Source organism: Polypterus senegalus, chromosome 14 (genome assembly GCF_016835505.1).
Source record: "Polypterus senegalus isolate Bchr_013 chromosome 14, ASM1683550v1, whole genome shotgun sequence".
NCBI lineage: Eukaryota > Metazoa > Chordata > Cladistia > Polypteriformes > Polypteridae > Polypterus > Polypterus senegalus.
The window spans coordinates 27,843,205-27,863,114 of record NC_053167.1 but is presented as its reverse complement, the minus strand read 5'-3'; the positions used below and the strand labels follow the sequence as shown (position 1 = coordinate 27,863,114).

The 19,910-nt window shown below is 38.4% G+C and overlaps 1 protein-coding gene across 1 annotated transcript in view; it reads right to left on the bottom strand.

Annotated features, from left to right (window-relative positions):
- phactr3a (phosphatase and actin regulator 3a) overlaps positions 1–19,510 on the bottom strand; it is a 223,565-nt gene extending 204,055 nt beyond the window's left edge. Inside the window, exon 1 of the mRNA XM_039735042.1 lies at positions 18,600–19,510. Within this exon, the coding sequence (XP_039590976.1) occupies positions 18,600–18,705 (106 nt within the window). The 5' untranslated portion in view covers positions 18,706–19,510. The remainder of the gene's footprint in view (positions 1–18,599) is intronic.
- Between the last annotated feature and the right edge of the window lie 400 nt (positions 19,511–19,910).

Sequence of the window (19,910 nt, the reverse complement as noted above, 5' to 3'; positions counted from 1 at the left end):
CACAATGTATACAGAGCATGTAACATAAATCTATCTATCTATAGATCAGTGTGTACCTTGCATTTGCTGTACAATCTTTATCAGGTATGCTTTACAGGCTATACAAATTCTGATTGGGTGGAATGTACAGCTTTATCTAAGCGCTTGTGGAAACATGGAGTGTCTGTGGTCATAGTAGTAAGATTTTGACTTTATTTAGTCAGTTTCTCTTGTTATCTACAAGTAAACATGGCTGTTGCATTCTTCATTTACACCAATGAAAAGCAGCAAGCAGTGATACATGTTTGATGATATGGGCTGAAATTGTACCCAGAAGACTTTCTGTACAATATGGAGACAAAATTTTACCACAGCAGAGTACTTAAAATGGACTGAGAAGTTCAACAATGGTTGAACAAGTGTTAATCATGAAGAAGAAGAAGCCAGAAAATGATCTATGTCTACCACCAATGACAAATTTCAGGTCTTTACCATGATTCTAATGAGGAGATCAACCTCAGGTACAACTTCAGCCCATACAAATCAGATCATTGCTCACTGTTCTTCTTTAGTCCAAATTCTAGAAAACAACAAGAGAAACTGGATGATCAAGACTGTAGCACTGCGACCACAGTCAATATTTCTGTGTGCAAGTAGAGCTGTACAGACAAAACCCAAACACAATGATCACAAAAGTGAAGCAAACTACAGACGTACCTTTTACATTTATTAAGATACAGCATATACTATACATATACAGTATATATACAATACATACTGTATATATATATATGTATATGCATGTGTGTAAATATGTATCCATATATATATATATATATACAATGCATACAGTGCATCTGGAAAGTATTCACAGTGCATCACTTTTTCCACATTATGTTATGTTACAGTCTTATTTCAAAATGGATTAAATTCATTTTTTCCTCAGAATTCTACATACAACACCCCATAATGACAACGTGAAAAAAGTTCACTTGCGGTTTTTGCAAATTTATTAAAAATAAAAAAACTGAGAAATCACATGTACATAAGTATTCACAGCCTTTGCTCAATACTTTGTCGATGCACCTTTGGCAGCAATTACAGCCTCAAGTCTTTTTGAATATGAAGCTTGGCACACCTATCCTTGGCCAGTTTCGCCCATTCCTCTCTGCAGCACCTCTCAAGCTCCATCAGGTTGGACTGGAAGCGTCGGTGCACAGCCATTTTAAGATCTCTCCAGAGATGTTCAATCGGATTCAAGTCTGGGTTCTGGCTGGGCCACTCAAGGACATTCACAGAGTTGTCCTGAAGCCACTCCTTTGATATCTTGGCTGTGTGCTTAGGGTCGTTGTCCTGCTGAAAGATGAACTGCCGCCCCAGTCTGAGGTCAAGAGCGCTCTGGAGCAGGTTTTCATCCAGGATGTCTCTGTACATTGCTGCAGTCATCTTTCCCTTTATCCTGACTAGTCTCCCAGTTCCTGTCGCTGAAAAACATCCCCACAGCATGATGCTGCCACCACCATGCTTCACTGTAGGGATGGTATTGGCCTGGTGATGAGCGGTGCCTGGTTTTCTCCAAACGTGACGCCTGGCATTCACACCAAAGTTCAATCTTTGTCTCATCAGACCAGAGAATTTTGTTTCTCATGGTCTGAGAGTCCTTCAGGTGCCTTTTGGGAAACTCCAGGCGGGCTGCCATGTGCCTTTTACTAAGGAGTGGCTTCCGTCTGGCCACTCTACCATACAGGCCTGATTGGTGGATTGCTGCAGAGATGGTTGTCCTTCTGGAAGGTTCTCCTCTATCCACAGAGGACCTCTGGAGCTCTGACAGAGTGACCATCGGGTTCTTGGTCACCTCCCTCACTAATGCCCTTCTCCCCCGAACGCTCAGTTTAGATGGCCGGCCAGCTCTAGGAAAAGTCCTGGTGGTTTCGAAATTCTTCCATAATGGATGATGGAGGCCACTGTGCTCATTGGGAGCTTCAAAGCAGCAGACATTTTTCTGTAACCTTCCCCAGATTTGTGCCTTGAGAGAATCCTGTTTCGGTGGTCTACAGACAATTCCTTTGACTTCCTGCTTGGTTTGTGCTATGACATGAACTGTTATCTGTGAGACCTTATATAGACAAGTTTGTGCCTTTCATGTCCAATCATGTCCAATCAACTGAATTTACCACAGGTGGACTCCAATTAAGTTGCAGAAACATCTCAAGGATGATCAGGGGAAACAGGATGCACCTGAGCTCAATTTTGAGCTTCATGGCAAAGGCTGTGAATACTTATGTACATGTGCTTTCTCAATTTTTTTATTTTTAATAAATTTGCAAAAACCTCAAGTAAACTTTTTTCACATTGTCATTATGGGGTGTTGCATGTAGAATTCTGAGGAAAAAAATGAATTTAATCCATTTTGGAATAAGGCTGTAACATAACAAAATGTGGAAAAAGTGATGCACTGTAAATACTTTCCGGATGCACTGCATATATATATATGTATATGCATGTGTGTAACTATGTATGCATATATATAATAAATGCCATACCTTAAAAATAAATATATGAGGGTAAGTCCATATATATGCTTTTATCCATACATATGAATTTGTTCTTAATGTTGTTATAGTTCTGATGCTTTGTCACATATTAATTTTTGTAAGTGTTAGTAATTCTTTCTTGTTTATATCTTTTTACCCAAACATTTTCCCCTTTTCTATAACTCGTGTGATAATAATACGCCAAAGACATCATAAGGTTTGGGGCAGCCACCCGTATATTGTTTTTCCCAGCTGCAAAAGTTTATGTTTTTGAAGCACGATGTGAATAGAACAGAGTCCACAACAGAACTGGCTATAGTAGCCCAAGATGGAGGCTTTAAAGGTCTGGAGAGGAACTGATGTCAGCAAAGGGGCTGGAACCAGAAGTGACATCATCAAAGGGGCTGGCTTCGGAAGTGACATCATCAAAGGGGCCGGCTTCGGAAGTGATGTCATCAAAGGGGCCGGCTTCGGAAGTGATGTCATCAAAGGGGCCGGCTTCGGAAGTGACATCTTCTGAGGCACCGGAACCTTGCAAGATTTCCGCCGCCCCCTTGTCAGATGTTTTATTACTTTTACTCAGACCCTTTAGCTGCCTCCTATTTGCACGTGTGTGACACTCATCACCCACTTTCAGTCTGAAATATAAGCAGACAAACATTCAAGTCATTTACGTCTAAATCAATGACTTTAATCAGGATTACATTGTGGTGTCTTTTACAAGTTTGATGTTTTAAGTGTTTGTAATGTTTTCCTTTCTGATCCAAATTACTATTCTTAGCAACAGAAGGCTATTTCAAGAAAACTAGGTTATACATTAAACAAATAATGAATTTGAAACAGCATATCTAAGGATTAGGAGCAGTCAGACAGCTAGACAGAAAACATCTGAGCTTTTTTGTGCAGTCCAAGGTTTATCGTCCTTTTGCCTTACTGTATAGATTGCTTTTCAAGTGACCTTTCCAGGCTTCATGAGCAAGTTAAGCCAGGCAGTCCCCTGCTAAAAGACAAGGGCAGCAAACTATAATCTTTGGTGCTGTGTACTCTTTGAGCATACGGAATTAAACGCCACCTCACAAAAGTCACAAGAAGAGCAGCATAAAAGAGGAGGAGGACTAAGTGTGAGTGTGTGTGTGTGTAAGAGGGAGAAGACAGAAAGAAGCACCGAGAGCTTCTATAAATAGCAACCATTTAATAAAACATGAACTCTGCTGATTCAAACTCACCATCCTACTCTTCAATGTCAAGACACTCACTTGCATTAGCAGAATGAATGAACATTTTTTTCACTCTATAAAAGGATTAAAAGTGTATTTGTTTCCTTCTCTAATATTAGGTAGAGAGAAAAAATGATCAATAAACGACATCCACCGACACTACATTCTTTTATGCAGAACATGTAAAGTGTAGATCTATACTTTGGGAAACATGCATTGGGAAATGCTTAATAACAAATCTTAATGAACCTGAACTGTTGTTTTAGTACATTTTCCAAAAGCATAGAAGAATAAGTTAGCATATGGATTAGTGCAGAATAATGTTTTACTGAAAAGTATTGTTTGGATTAGTTAACAATTAAAGTATCCATCCATTTTCTAACCTGCTTAATTTATTTCAGGGGCATGAGAGTCAGCATTCTATCCTGTCCTGTCCTATCAGCATCACATGTTACATAAGAATGGGCTCTGGGAACAATGTGCACTTACTGTACATATGGCAGCCCACTGTAGATGTGAGATGTACATGCTGTAAATTGTACTAAACGAAACTTTCCACTTTTATCTGCCACTCTTTGTCTTGGTTTAATTAACGGCACTGGGGACAGGGACGAGAGATTCTATATTACACCCAAAACCCAGCGCTTCAACTGTTTAAGTGAGAAACACTTCATAGTTCTGTTTAAAATAGTTCAAGTGAACCTGACTGTTGAGGAGTATAAAGGATTACTATACAGTATCTTAACTCTGAAGTGATCATAAAGATACTCCATTAGATGTTCTACGTAAGACTGCATCATGTTGAGACTGAACTAATGCATACAAAAGCAACATAAACTATGTGTTTGAACAAATCCGGAGAAAATAAATTGTACAGAGTGTGAGCTGTAGAGTACACTAATGTATAATGAGCTATAAGGGTAAAAGTCTGCATTATCGTGTTGTTCCCACCTTCTACACAATGGTTCATGGGATAGGCTTCAGCTACCCAATGAACTTGCCCTGGATAAGAGGATTAAGAAAATAAGTGGATATTGATTCAGTTAATTAAAAAAAAAATGAGGTGTTAAATGTGTACATTTAGGAAACAGGACAATTAAGCAGCATGATGGCACCGCTTGTATTGTCATTGTTTCAAAGCAAATTGCCCAATATTTGATTCCAAGCTTGCGAGCCTTCTACATAAATTTAAGATGTATGATGTAAGATACCTTTATTGTCACTGTACAATACAATGACATACCATTTGGAGTCAAACCTATAGATATGCCTTAGATAAAGGTATACAAGATTAGGCATTAAACTACAAGAAGAACAGTTACTAGTAACAGTTCCAAATATACAAAGAGTAAAAGTAAAGGTAAATATGTTAGCGTAGATAAATAATAAATGAGGTCACAATGAGAATTTGTACTCTCTCTCACATTGAAGTTCAAGGTCATATTTACTATCACGTGTACATAGTACAATGAAATTCATATTTACATTTCTCCTCACAACAGTAACAATACAATACCACCAAAAAAACACATACAGTGGTAGAAGTGGGCCAGCACTCACTGGTATGAAGTACTGGCACCACTTCCAATTTCAACACAGAGTACCGGCACCTTTCCTTAGTGTAGCGGTGAGGACTGGAACCTCGTGAGGAAATCCATCTCTTTGATCTAAAAGAGTACGATTAGTAAATTGGATCCACTTCAAGACACACACAAAGTATACAGAGCATGCAACATCTATCTATCTATCTATCTATCTATCTATCTATCTATCTATCTATCTATCTATCTATCTATCTATCTATCTATCTATCTATCTATCTATCTATCTATCTATCTATCTATCTATCAGTGTGTCCTTCGCCTTTGCTGTATAATCTTTATCAGGTATGCCTTACAGCCTGTACAGCCAAAACACTGTGTCTTTCCTTTTCAGCATATTATAATACGCATGTATATATACAGTCACATGAAAAGTAAGTACACCCCACAGAAATTGTTGACGTTTTCAACATATTTGAACAAACAAATATTAGATCTTCATACAAACAGTGCCTATGCATAATTTTGAAACTCTTGAACAAAGGGCACTAAAATTGGCAGTGTATTCTTTCTCATGATCTAAATTACCAAAAGTGCATATTTGTCACAAGGAAAAAGGAAGCACACCCCTACATTTATCACTTCTTTAAACCCAGATTAGGTGCCAATAATTAGACCCTCCTTAGGGAGTACGCAGGTCGAAACTGTCTTATTTAAACAGCTGATACCTGAGGTCTGATATTCTCTTTGCTATTGACATGTGTGGTGTAACAGACTACAAGAGCTCTCTAAGGTCCTTGTCAAAAAAAGTTGTGGATGTTTATAAGGCTGCAAAGGGATTTTTAAAGATCACCAAATAATTTGAAATCAGTCATTCCACTGCAAGGAAAATCATCTACAATTGGAGTAGATTTTACACAACTGCTAATTTCTCCAGGACTGGTCAGCCCAGCTCATTCAGCCTAAGAGCTGACCATTTTATACTAAAAGAAGTCTGAAAGAATCTCATTTCCATTGCAGGATCTGCAGGTAACTCCTGCAACTGTTGGTGTCAAAGTGCATTTATCTATAATCAGAAGGAGATTGAACAAATTTGATCTGCATGTGAAGAATATTAGAGCATACAGTTTGCCTTTGAAGATCTAAGCAAAGACATAGCCTTCTGGAACAACGTGCTCTGGACAGATGAATCAAAGATAGACATTTGTTTGGCCAAAATAACAACAGATATGCTTGCCGCAAACCAAGCACAGCATTTCAGTAGAAGAAACCTCATATCAAAATGTTAATTATGGTGGTGGTGTGGGAGAATAATTTTAGGGTAACATGGCATTCAACTTAAAGAAAGAGCATAAAGGCTTAATAATTGTCAGAAAAAAGGTCAAGTGAACAACAAAATGTACACTGAAATATAAGAATTGGTTTAGGAAAAATACTGAGATGGTCAAATAAATAAAGAATGTACCAGAAGAAAGGTTGATGTAATATACAAAATGTACTGAATGATGACTACGAGATGACTAAGAAATCAGCAGATGTCCTATAAACTAGAATGGACAGTTGCTATATGCACCAAAATTTCAAGGGTGGTAGCGCAACTCAAAGGTATAAATAGAACCAGAATATAATATAACTGACTTTTATTTTATATAAATCATTTGGGTGTAAACCAAGGAACCAACCAGAGTAAAATGTATGCATTGATTGACACTGTATGTAAATTTATTAGATTATAAAATGAACCTCAATTCTTTGTTCTCTCTGATCATTCTGACCTGGTTGTAACAGACTGCTTTTGAATGCTCCCTCCAAGGCATTTTGCTGAGGGGTAATTAAAAGATACAATGAACAGCCTTTCTCCGGCCTGATTACTGAATTGTCCTGTAAGAGGATGTGTCTTTCTTTAATAAGGTGTTAAGTTTCTACCACAGTGGAAATGTTATGGTTGGAGTATCTTTGCTTTCTCAGAGCCTGGGCAGCCTGCAGTTATAAAGTTAACATCAAATGTGCTTGAGGAAAATGTGAGGTCTACTGTCTGAAATTTGAAGTTGAAAAACATTCTCAAGGACAAAACTCATCCTGGAAATTCTTTGTTTGAGCTCCTCCCGTCAGGCAGACGCTTTAGGTCAATCCTAGCTTTTTCCCATCTGCCATAAATTTTCTGAACTCTGAATCTCCTCAGTCTGACATCATTTTTAATTGAACATGTGCAATAAGCTATAGATAGATAGATAGATAGATAGATAGATAGATAGATAGATAGATAGATAGATAGATAGATAGATAGATAGATAGATAGATAGATAGATAGATAGATAGATAGATAGATACTTTATTAATCCCAAGGGGAAATTCACATAATCCAGCAGCAGTATACTGATACGAAGAAACAATATTAAATTAAATAATAATAAAAATGAAAAGAATTAAAATAAAATTAATGTTCGCATTTACTCCCCCGGGTGGAATTGAAGAGTCGCATAGTGTGGGGGAGGAACGATCTCCTCAGTCTGTCAGTGGAGCAGGACAGTGACAAAAGTCTGTCACTGAAGCTACTCCTCTGTCTGGAGATGACACTGTTAAATGGATGCAGTGGATTATTCATGATTGCCAGGAGTTTGCTTAGTGCCGTCGCTCTGCCACAGATGTTAAACTGTCCAACTTTAATCCTACAATGGAGCCTGCCTTCTTAACAAGTTTGTCCAGGCGTGAGGCGTCTTTCATCTTTATGCTGCCACCCCAGCACACCACCGCGTAGAAGAGGGCACTCGCCACAACCGTCTGGTAGAACATCTGCAGCATCTTACTGCAGATGTTGAAGGATGCCAACCTTCTCAGAAAGTATAGTCGGCTCTGACCTTTCTTACATAGAGCATCAGTATTGGCAGTCCAGTCCAATTTGTCATCCAGCTGCACTCCCAGATATTTAAAGGTCTGCACCCTCTGCACACAGTCACCTCTGATGATCACGGGGTCCATGAGGGGCCTAGGCCTCATAAAATCCACCACCAGCTCCTATATTGGTAATGTGCAAAATACTAATGTGATACAATATATAATATGTAATATACTCTTCATTAACAGGTGCAATAACAATTTATGCTGCTGTACTTTGAACAATAAGAATTTGCTCTGGTTATTTGATCACTTAACACCATATACAACATATTTGGAATTATTTGACTTTTCTTTAATTGCACCTTGGGGCTGTCACAAAAAATAATTTCGTTGTGTTACACAATGACAAAGTGCTTGAACTTGAACCAGAAACGGGCCTTTCAACACAATGTTCTGAAGTACCAAGGAATGGCTATAAAAGAAGAATTGGAGAGTTATGGACTGGCCAAGTCAAAGCCCTGATTTGAATCGAATTAAAATTTTGTGAGGGGATTTGAAACAGAAACTACATGCAAGAAAACCTACAAACTTCTACCACACTTCACAGAGGCTGGTGGGGAAAATATAAAATGAATACAAGAAGTCATTTCTGCTAAAAGGGGCAATACCAGCTTCTAAGGATAAGGGTGTACTTACATTTTCCCCAGAAGACCATTATATCTATTAATATTTGTGTTGAATAAATGGTTGAATAGGCAAATTTCTTTGAGTTTTTATTAAACTATATCACATTTGCATGAAGATTTACTGTTTGCCTACTCAAATATGTTGAGAAAGTCAACAAGTGTACAGTAATCCCTCGCTATATCACGCTTCGACTTCCGCGGCTTCACTCTATCGCGGATTTTATATGTAAGCATAACTAAATATATATAACGCGGATTTTTCGCTGCTTCGCGGGTTCTGCGGACAATGGGTCTTTTTACTTCCTGTACATGCTTCCTCAGTTGGTTTGCCCAGTTGATTTCATACAAGGGACGCTATTGGCAAATGGCTGAGAAGCTAACCAATCAGAGCACGCAGTTAAGTTCCTGTGTGCTGAATGCGATGTTAACCAGGAAATCTCGTCTCGCTCATTCAGCATCAACGTGTTTCGCTGTGTAAAGAGTTAACTCTTGTGCTCTTTTGTGTTTATCTTTGTGCATAGTCAAGCACTTCATTATGGCTTCAAAACGATCTGCTCCTGCTACTGCTTCAATGAGGCTATGATTCTTTTTATTTAAAAAGTAGGAAAGGAATATAAGATCTACGGCCGCAGTGTCCTTTTAACCAGGGTGCAAAATGAGTTGTAAGTGGATGTAATAAGGCAGTAGTCTGGATGGAATCTGCTTTAGGGATTTGGATTGAAGTCTGCCAGAAGAAGAACAACGACGGTGATATACAGTTGCCTGAAGAGGCTCCTTTAGAAGGGCTGTAACACTCTCCTTTGTTGTGCAGTAAAACTAAACTCATCGTTATTGGACAAGTCGTCGTGTTATTGTTGGTGAGTAACTATAATTAATTTTCTACTTACAGTACTTAGTACATGCATGTACGTTTAGTGTCACTGTACACACATTTACTGTATACAATTTTTCTTGCATTGTACGTATTTATTGCTGGTGGCCTGTCTATTGTAATGGCTGTAACATATGTGATATCGGAGACACTCGATATCTTTAAAATAATATTTAGGTTTTACTGTATATAAACAGTGTGTTTACATACATAATTTCAATAAATCTTACCTAATATCTAAGAGAATACAAAGGGTTTATGCTGTATAACTGTGCAGGGAATATTTATAAACAGTGTGGGAGAGTTTATAAGGGCTTAAAATATATAAAAATAACCATACAAACATATGGATTCTACTTCGCGGATTTTCACCTATCGCGGGGGGGTCTGGAACGCAACCCCCGCGATCGAGGAGGGATTACTGTACTTACTTTTTCACACCACTGTACATAGTGTGTGTACACTGCTCAAAAATTAAGGGAACACTTGAACATCACAGTCCACCACCAAGTCAATCAAGCTTCAGGAATAACAGTCTGTCCAGTTAGGAATCATAAATGATTATGAATCAACTTCACCTGCCTTAGTGCAAATGAAAGTGATAACATGTGCACTTGAAAGGCAACAGTAAGATAACCCAGAAAAAGGGAATGGTTTTGCAGGTGGTGGCCACAGAAAATTGCTCTCTCCTTATCCTTCCTTACTCATTCTTCTCCAATTTTGTGTTTTGCTAGTGGCCTTGGCACTACTGGCAGCATAATGTGGTACATGCAAATGATTCATGATGTAGAGGTAGTCCAGCTCCCCCAGGATGGCACACCCATATGTAACATCACAAAAATGTCTCATGAGAAGAAGAAGAAGAAAAAGATCAGACCTGGAAGGAAGAACCAGAAGTGATGGATAGATAGCCCACTCGAAAGGAAAGACGTTAGTGGGGACTTTTTACTCCCCCACCACGCTTGATTGCAGCAGCCCCAGATATCAGTGCCCAATGGGAAGCCTGCAGGGCATGGCAGGAAGTATTTTCCAGCAGAGCAGACCTGCTGTGGTCGCTGGGTGCCACAAGAGGGTGCTATAGGGAGACAAGGTCCCTGCCGTAATGGACTTTCATATGACCTGGAAGTACTTCCTTCAGGCTGTGCCCCTGGCACCAGAAGTGATCCTGGGTCCTTAATAAAAGAGACTGTACTCCCTTGTCCAGGCAAGTTGGAACCGGGAGGACATAGGGCAGCACTCACCTGGAGGAGGGCAGATCGGTGGTGAGAGGAATTGTGGAGATGAACTGGACTATGGAGAGAGAAACCTGCGCTTTTGTGTTACTTTGTGGAGGTATTGTGTATTTTGGTGTAATAAACACACCTTTATTTGAACCCAGGATTGTGTGTTCGTGCTGGGGGTTTGCGGCATATAGTACCTGCTAAATAATGCAAAGAGTATACAAGACATGTTTCGCCCTAATTGGGGCTCATCAGGTGTACACACTTTTGCTTCCCCTTGTGGGGATTGAACCTCAGACATCAGTACCAAAGGCACAGCCTCAGATGTTGCACCACAGCAGCTGGTTGATTCAGACCTATGCATTGTATGTATATAATACTCCGATTTACACCCTGTCAAGCAAAAAGGCCCAGGAGTGGTGGATGTTTACCAAATGGCTGACCAACAACAAGCATTATCTGGTAGATAGCCACCCAAGTATTATATTGTGATCAGACCTATGCATATAAATATATACGTATGTATCTATCTTTCATTCTATTATTTATTTTTTGTTTTTCATTCTTCAGTACTACGTATTTACATCATTTATGTATTGTTCACTATATTTATAATCATTTTAATACAACACTTGTTAAATAAAAGTATAATTAGTAAGAATAAACTGGACTAAATAAAAACATGTATTAGGAACTATCCCTATTTATGTCTCAGTCAAACCAGTTAGCTCAGCCACAGGAAAAGCAGTGGAATGAAACGAGTCGTGTTAAACTCACTGCTTCCTCTACTTTAAAAACTGACTACATCGTTACAGATGGCATACATTCATCCTTTTCACAAGCTCTGAAAAGACTATCTGATGCTTACTATAAAAGGAACAAAATACATTGGGGCTGACAGACCAAAAAAGCTTTTTCTGTACGCAAAGGCTTTATTTTAAAGCACAGTACAAGTGAAGCCTGCCTTTTGACTTGATGGAGTTTGAACTTTCCCTGGAAGGTGAAGTTAAATAATAAATGTTTTTTGCCAGTCAAGCAGAATCCTGACTTGCTCTTCTTGTTAGACAGAAGGCTAAAGCAAATGAGTGACTTGATTTAAGAGCTAACCTCTTTTCAGGTAAAGCCTAAGGTCAGCATTTTCTGTCATCCCGCAATCCTGGGTACCTGTCTGCTGTTAATGTGTCAATTTATCTTTATTTTCAGCATATGCTCCCTGGCATAATAGTGCACCTAATTAATTTAAAAGGTTCAGCTTCATTACTTCTTTCACAATTCTTGCTCTTTGTTTGCAGCTGATATATGACTGTGCAGACTATCAGAACTGACGGGAATCCTTCTCTGGACTAGTCTAATGCAAAGTAATATAATGAGAATTAATTCAACAGTAAGATGTAAATCGAAACATGCTTTGACACTCTTACTGTGTTTAAAGGCTCTCTTTATTTATTTAAGAGTTGGTTTTGATGTTGATGGCTAATAATGGTTTCTTCAAAGTGAACAAAGCAATGTAAGTAAACTGAACATGAATTCTTCACAAATAATGAACATGGGTTTCTAAAGGATGGTAAACTGCCAGCCTGAAAACTCTATAAAGATTGGATTCAATGTAGAAAACATAACTTGTGCCAAATATGATGGTGACATGAACACCCTACAAGGTAGGAAACCTGACGGCCTCTGATGTCTGACAACATCAAACTGCAGGAGGTAAAGCAGCAGGTCTCTGATATTTGACAGAATTAGACTCCATGGAGTTTATAATGCAGGCCCCTGATGTTTGGTGTGGTCAAACTGCTGGAGGTAAAGCAGCAAGCTTCTAATAACTGGTAGGCTAGGTCTCCAGCATGGTAAAGCTGCATGCCTCATCTTCCTGAATTAGACTAAGTGGAACATATGTTCACCGTGTTTGATTCTGGTGCCTAGAAAGCTATACTTGTCTGTTTGTCTGCTGTCCATTTTGGCTAATAATAAATTTTAGCTTGTCATGGGAAATTCCGAATGATCTACAGACAAACCCATGGAATATACCCTCTATGTTATACTTCAGGATCTCCTTCAAATGAGCTGTGTTTGTTAAACCCCTAGAGACTTGCATCCACACTAGATTTACACACCACCTCAAGTTAGTCAAATATGCCAGCTCCTGATATCTGGAAGAATTAGAGTCTCTGCAGGTAAAGATACAGCATCTTTGTGGTTTTGTTTGCAGGAGAAAATAATACCAGGCTTCATTTGAGTACAGACGTTTAACTGCAGCATCCAGAAAAATTCCAAGCGGAATCCAACTGCAAAAACACACACCAGTCATTGAGATCAGTCACAAAAAGAATCTAACATCAAGTTCCAGATCACAAAGAATCTGACTCCAGGGTGTTAAAGCTTGGAGACATCTGCAGCCAGAGATCAGACTCCAATGAGATAAAACTGCAGGCTTTGGATATCTGACAATCATGTGGTGATGTAGCTTGACAGGTCTGATTCTGAACAGAGGAGAAATCACCACCACCACACGAGCCATGAGCATCATTACCCACAAACACCTGGTGAATACTACAAGTTCCTCCTGCAAACAGACTAGCATTGTTTTTTTTCCTCTTGATTCACTGGTATCAGTTTCCTGAGGGGTAAAGCATTCTGATTTTTGCAGCAAAATTATAACACTGTGACTCTAGCTAGGTCTTTGTATGTGACACAGATGTACAAAACCCCTAGAATAACCTGCTATGTGCACATAAGCTTCTTTTTAATTCTCTATGACTGCCTTCCTATTTCTTTGTTCATTCCAGTCACATAATTTTGCACTGTTTTTGAACTTTGCCTCCCAATCCTTAATGTATGGTAGGCCTTGTGGGCAGTGGAGTGAGGGAGTCACTGACAAAAATTTGGAAACTGCTGTACAAGGAGAAGAGAAGGGTTACAAATACCATGTATTATTAAACCTTCTTAGGTTTCATCTTGCAAAAGCAAACGTGTCTGTCCTTGACAGTTTTTGAATGTGATAGATTCAACTTGAGGGAGAGTGGGAGATGTCGAAGAATGGGCTTTGATTGAATATCATTTTGGCAGGGAGAAATTATATGGCCATTAGATGAGATTAACAGATGATACCCTCCATCTGTTTTAAATGGTTGGCTATCTGCAAAGATGACTATATTAACAAAGTGAGGACATAACAGTATCCTGAACAAATGCAGTTTAGATAGATAGATAGATAGACAGATAGATAGATAGATAGATAGATAGATAGATAGATACTTTATAATGAGTATTCCTAATAGGTGAAACAAGCACAAACTCTATTCTTATATGTATTATGCACTACAGAAGAATATTGAATGGTTAAATACTCTTAACTAAAGTGATACGACCAAGAAGAGATTTAGTGTGTTCATTGACACACACGGGCACTATACCGTATGCAACAGTTAAGCAGAGCACTGGACGAAGCCTGTTAATGGTGTACAACCACTGAGGTGCCAAATTCCAGGATCACTTATATTTGTGAGGCAACAGCTGTAACGTGTATGTCTACTGTACTCAACACTCACAAGTGTTACCTGTACATAAAGAGCAAATTAACTACTGCCAGTATGTACTAAGAAAAATGAATACCAATGCTGAAACAATCATGTTTCATTCAACAAGGTCAAAGAAAGATTAATATAAAAAATAGCTTCTGAAATGTGAAAACAAACTTTGGCTTAACCCAGTAAAGCAAGATGTAAATATAATTAAAACAGACTTAACTGTGCTAAACACAAAATTCATTGCAAAAAGTCTTAAATACAATAGTTTCAACCTAATCAATACCAGAAAGAAAATAATCACCATAACAAGAGGATGCCAAGTCTCATTATGAATAGCAAGATTACAAAATGATAGATAATGCAAGTCTTTTGAAACGATAAAGCAGATACAGTATGAGTAGAAAACAGGAAAAGAGGTCAAACCTTGACTGACATAATAGCTCAAAAATGTCCATTTTTCTCTTCCTGTGAATCCTTTTGGCTCAGAGAGAGAGAGAACGAGAGAGAGAGCTGCTTTCAGTCTGTATGCATGAATTAGACAAAAGCTATTTTTGATTAGAGGAACTAAAAGAAGGTTGCTTCTGCTTTTAGTTCATTTAGCTTACAAATTCATCAGCAAATTGCGTGGTATTGCAACTCAAAAGAAAATGATCAAATTAACTCTCATTGAGCAATCCTGTAGATAATGATTTTGATCAATCAGCAGTTTAAAAATAAAATTAGAAAGTACAAAATGGATGGAAATATGGAATAGCATTAACTGGTTGCAGCAGTTTAGGAAAAAAAGCATACACTGCGTGACTTTTTCTAACTAATATCCCCTGCTGCACAACTAAACAGCCAGTATGTCGCAGAAGTTATAAATGATAATTGTATTCCTTATTAATTGATAAATATGTTGGTATTATAAATTTTATTTCTATAAAGTTACTTAACTATGAATTATTTTCTCAGACATATTACTTTGGGTATCTAGTATAAGGCCAGAACTATTGATTGGTATTAGTGCACCCTTATGTTTAATGGTGACAGATAGGTCCCTCAGTCATGACAGAATGTCAAGGAGGATTTACCATTCAGACTTCAGTTACCATGGTAACAGTTCACTATATAAGGAAATGCATTTCAGCCTTCTTCCTGCTAATTAATACTGTGCCATGAATAAATTACTTCATCCACCACTGTGTCTCCATTATAAAGTCTGTAAGGGCATGTGGAGTATGGAGACTCCTGTCAGTTGCATGAGTTTAAAAAAAAATATTACATTTCAAAATATATACTGATATATACTGTTTAAATCATCTTAATATTAATTTTAGAGCAGCGGCAGAAAAGTGATTTAAGATGTGTTTGATAAACGTGCTCAAAACTCTTTTAAGACAATGTGGATCCTGCAGAGTTCTTTCTTTACTTGTAATGTCTCATATGTGTGCAGGCTTTGAAAATTACAAGAAATTGTGCATTAAGAATTATCATGACTTGTATTTATATCATCAATAAATTCAGTTCAATGGTTAATCTCCTCTGACTTTGCTTTCAGAGATGTGTAAAGATACAAACAGTTGGCAATGTGGATAAAAACATAGGAACAACATTTGCATAACCAAATTGAGCTCTTAACAACACAAGGTAATGCGACCCCCTACCCCCACACCATATTGAGTAATTATGGATTGATAAGCATTACTCACTGAGACCAATCTGTCAGCGAGGGCAATGCCGGCCTATTGTGTGCAGTCTTACAGGCTGGACGGGTTATTCAAACAATGAGCTACATAGTGCATTTGTGTACAGTCACAAAATGTAGTTGCAATAATGATAGATAGATAGATAGATAGATAGATAGATAGATAGATAGATAGATAGATAGATAGATAGATAGATAGATAGATAGATAGATAGATAGATAGATAGATATGAAAGGCACTATTTGAAAGATAGACAGAACTTTATTAGAAGGGATTAAAATGATAATTTCTCTCTTGATGTAAAACAGAAAGTATGACACATGGCAGCCTAACCTAAATCACTTAAACGTTCAGTTAAATGACTTTTTGCTCCATTCAGTTTAAACATACTACATTTGTTAAATGTGTGCTGTTTTTTGCAGTCATAAACACATATCATTTGATGCTTGTTGTATTTTTGACTTTTCTAATTATCCCTGAAATATTTGCACAAATGTTTGTCCAGGATTGTTCCTGCCTTGTGCTCTATGTTTGCTGAGATAGGCTCCAGCTTCCCCATCACCCAGCTCAGGATAAAGTGGGTTTAGAAAATGGATGGATGGATGTTTGATCCTGTTCTAAAATTTGTGAGGAGTTTTTGTCAAAACTGTTTAATTCTGTGAGGCCACCTGGTTCCTTCAAGACAGGGGTATTGAAAACTTAGTGATAACTGAAACATTAATACTCCCTGGTCTTGTGTTCTAATAACTGCGTTAACTTCCCTCATGGTATGGTAACCTTTATATACTGGGGCAGAAGCTCTGTTGAGCAAATGAGAATATTAATGGGCATAGAACAAGGGAGATTCCCTTGGTGAATTGTTTTTTTGTTCGTTTACAATTAAATGAATGGATGAATCTAGAAACATCTCCATCACTATTATTTTATTATTTCACAGATCACAAAAAATGAAACTGATCTCACATTTCTAGAATGTTATTGGAAGACATCCCCAATTAATATACTTCAAATTGTGGATACACATGTTGTAAAAAGAATAATAACACATAAAACAAACCAAGAAATAAATAAATAATAACTTAAGACATGATAATTCATGTAACTGCTTCTTGAATCTCTTATTTGCTGAACAAGCAACAATTGTTTGTGAATACTGGTTTAAATTATCTCAATGACTAGAGACTGGAACTAGAAATGTGAAGTGTTATGAAGTAACACACATAACATTTTGAAAACATTTTGTCCAATTTTGAGTCATGGAGCACCACAGCGTTGGTGGCAAAGTGAGAAAGAGTCCTGGAATAGGTGTCAGCACATCATATGACCCCATCATGGCACATAACTACATTAACATTCATATAGGTTCAAACTGAAATTGCCAAATAACTTAAAACACACACACATTTGTAATATGTGGAGAACCAGAGTTCCAAGAGGAAAATCCACACTGATATCAGGAGGATGTGCAAACTTCACACAGGCAACATAGACGCAACTTTAGGTAATGTGCAAAAAACTAGAATTTACCGGGTAAAACTGACATTGACATCAGGAGAAATCAACTGCATAGAATTTAAACCCATGGTATTGGATCCTTGAAGCAATAGTGCTTATCCATTGTGTCACTGTACCACCTGCTACCGAAGTGATGGCATCATAAAACAAAAGCATGACCAGGGTATCCCTTCTTAAAACATTGTTATTAGATAAAGAATGATGCAGAGAGATAGACTCTGTTCCCTGCAGCACCACAATAATAAAATCAAATTATTCTGAGAAGCTTCAGTCTTTGTGTTTAATAAACTTTATGCTGTTTTAAAGTAGTTAAAAAGTATACATATACCAATTCTGAATGTTTTAATACAGATCATTGAGTTTTGATTCAACTCACATATTCTAAAACAAATGGCAAATGGAGTATAAATTAATCCCAGCTACTCACAAGCATCAGTTTAACACTGTTGAAAGGGTGACAACGGAGCTTTCTGTTAGATGGAACCAGATTTATACATTTATTATAATAACCTCACGAATATGTATGTATTTAAATGCATGATTGTATGATAGGCTATATATGTAAGAAATGTTAAGTCCTAGTGAAAAAAACAGTTATGTGCCCTAGAAACTGATTTTTTTGTTTTTAATTATGTTCTAAAGAAAGAGAGATTCCGGGATATCCCTGTAATAGTCAGCATGTCAACAGAATTATCATGTGAGAAGGCTGGCTGCAGAACAGTCGAGCTCTGTGCCGCTCCTGCGTGCAGCGTTACCTTACAGACAAAGCCAGCTGCTTCGGCATGCATCCACGCTTCCGTAGAGCCACTCATTTCGCACAGTGTGCAGATAGTGATGTTTACATGGTTATTTAATTTTACTGAAACAGGATACGTTCATTACCTGGCGCCTTATCCAGTCAAGCACTGAGCGCTTTAATGTAAGCTGTTTGAAAACAAACCGGCACGCAGAGAAAGTGGACGGTTAGACAATGCGAATCTTACCTGTGCTCTGTGCGTGATCTAAACTGGACTCGGTCAGGATGTTCGGGTCACTCTGAGATCTTCCTCGCTGGATTACACAGTTTGTTACACCATCAGATTCAGCCATGGAGATTCGTCAGTGAAATTCAATAAAACACAGCAAAAAGAACCAAAAAACAACCAAGGTCACCAACCGAAAGCAGTTTTTATTCCGTCTGGGAAAAGATGCCTCCAGCATGGACGAGCCACAGACGAACCGCGCAGACGGTCTGCCACAGTGAATCGGGAATAAATCCAGTGACACCGAGAGATGATGGGGAAAACAGATTCCTCTTTGAGTGAAGCACACAAAAGAACCTTTCTGGCTCCGTCTCCAATCTGAACCGCAGTGTTAAAGCCGAGTTCAGTTTTGGACGATCCAGGTGTGTTCCATTCTTAGTGAAAAGGTGATGAAAAAATCTTAAAAGCATTTAAATGTGACGAAAGCAGTGCTTACAGAATCCATAAAAATGGCAGAGTAAATAAGACTAGTGACTGAAACCTCCGTTTCCCGATTGCATGCAATTGTAAAATTGGTTCAATGTTCTGCCGTAACCTAAGCATCTGTCTGAAGACAGAGATACTACCAGCATCCCCTGCGCCGAGCCGAGTGTCGGAGAACATGGGAGGTGGGTGGTGGGGAGGGGATCGCGGCGCAAATTAGGAGAAATGAAGAAGGAGAAAGGAGGGGAAGGGGAGGGAAGGAAGGACATTTTGCTTGGTATCTGAGAGCTTGTGCGTAGGAAGGGGGGTGTTCAGAAGAAGGAGGGCAGAAAAAAAGCAACCACCATTGTATCGCGTTCGACATTTTAAGGGTATGTGGAGGGCGAGGGTCGCTTCAGCGCTATGACGTACACGGGGGTGGGTTGAACAAGAAAAAAGAGCATTGAACGAAAACAAGGAAATTCGGATGACATGAAGTGTTAGCACAAGCGCGGCTTTGCAGGCAAGAAGTAGAGTTTTCTGCGCTAATACACTTATCGTATCAAACATGACACAGATGAAACAGCGACTGGCATCAAAGGCAGCCGGGGTCATCTACCGCAGGAGCAGGGGGCTTTGTTCTAAATATAAAGTTCGACTGCCCTGCCAGATAGCTGCATCTCCAAATCTTCATCGTAAGCATATCCTCCTGTCGATATGCCGTCTTTTATTCGTCCCTCACGGAGAAAATGCTTAGTATTCAATAGTTCGTCCATCCTTATGGAGAAACAGTATGGCATAAATATGTAATGGATTAGTCAGAAATTGGTCTATTGGAAAAGAAACGGTCAACGGCAGCAGAAACTCCGA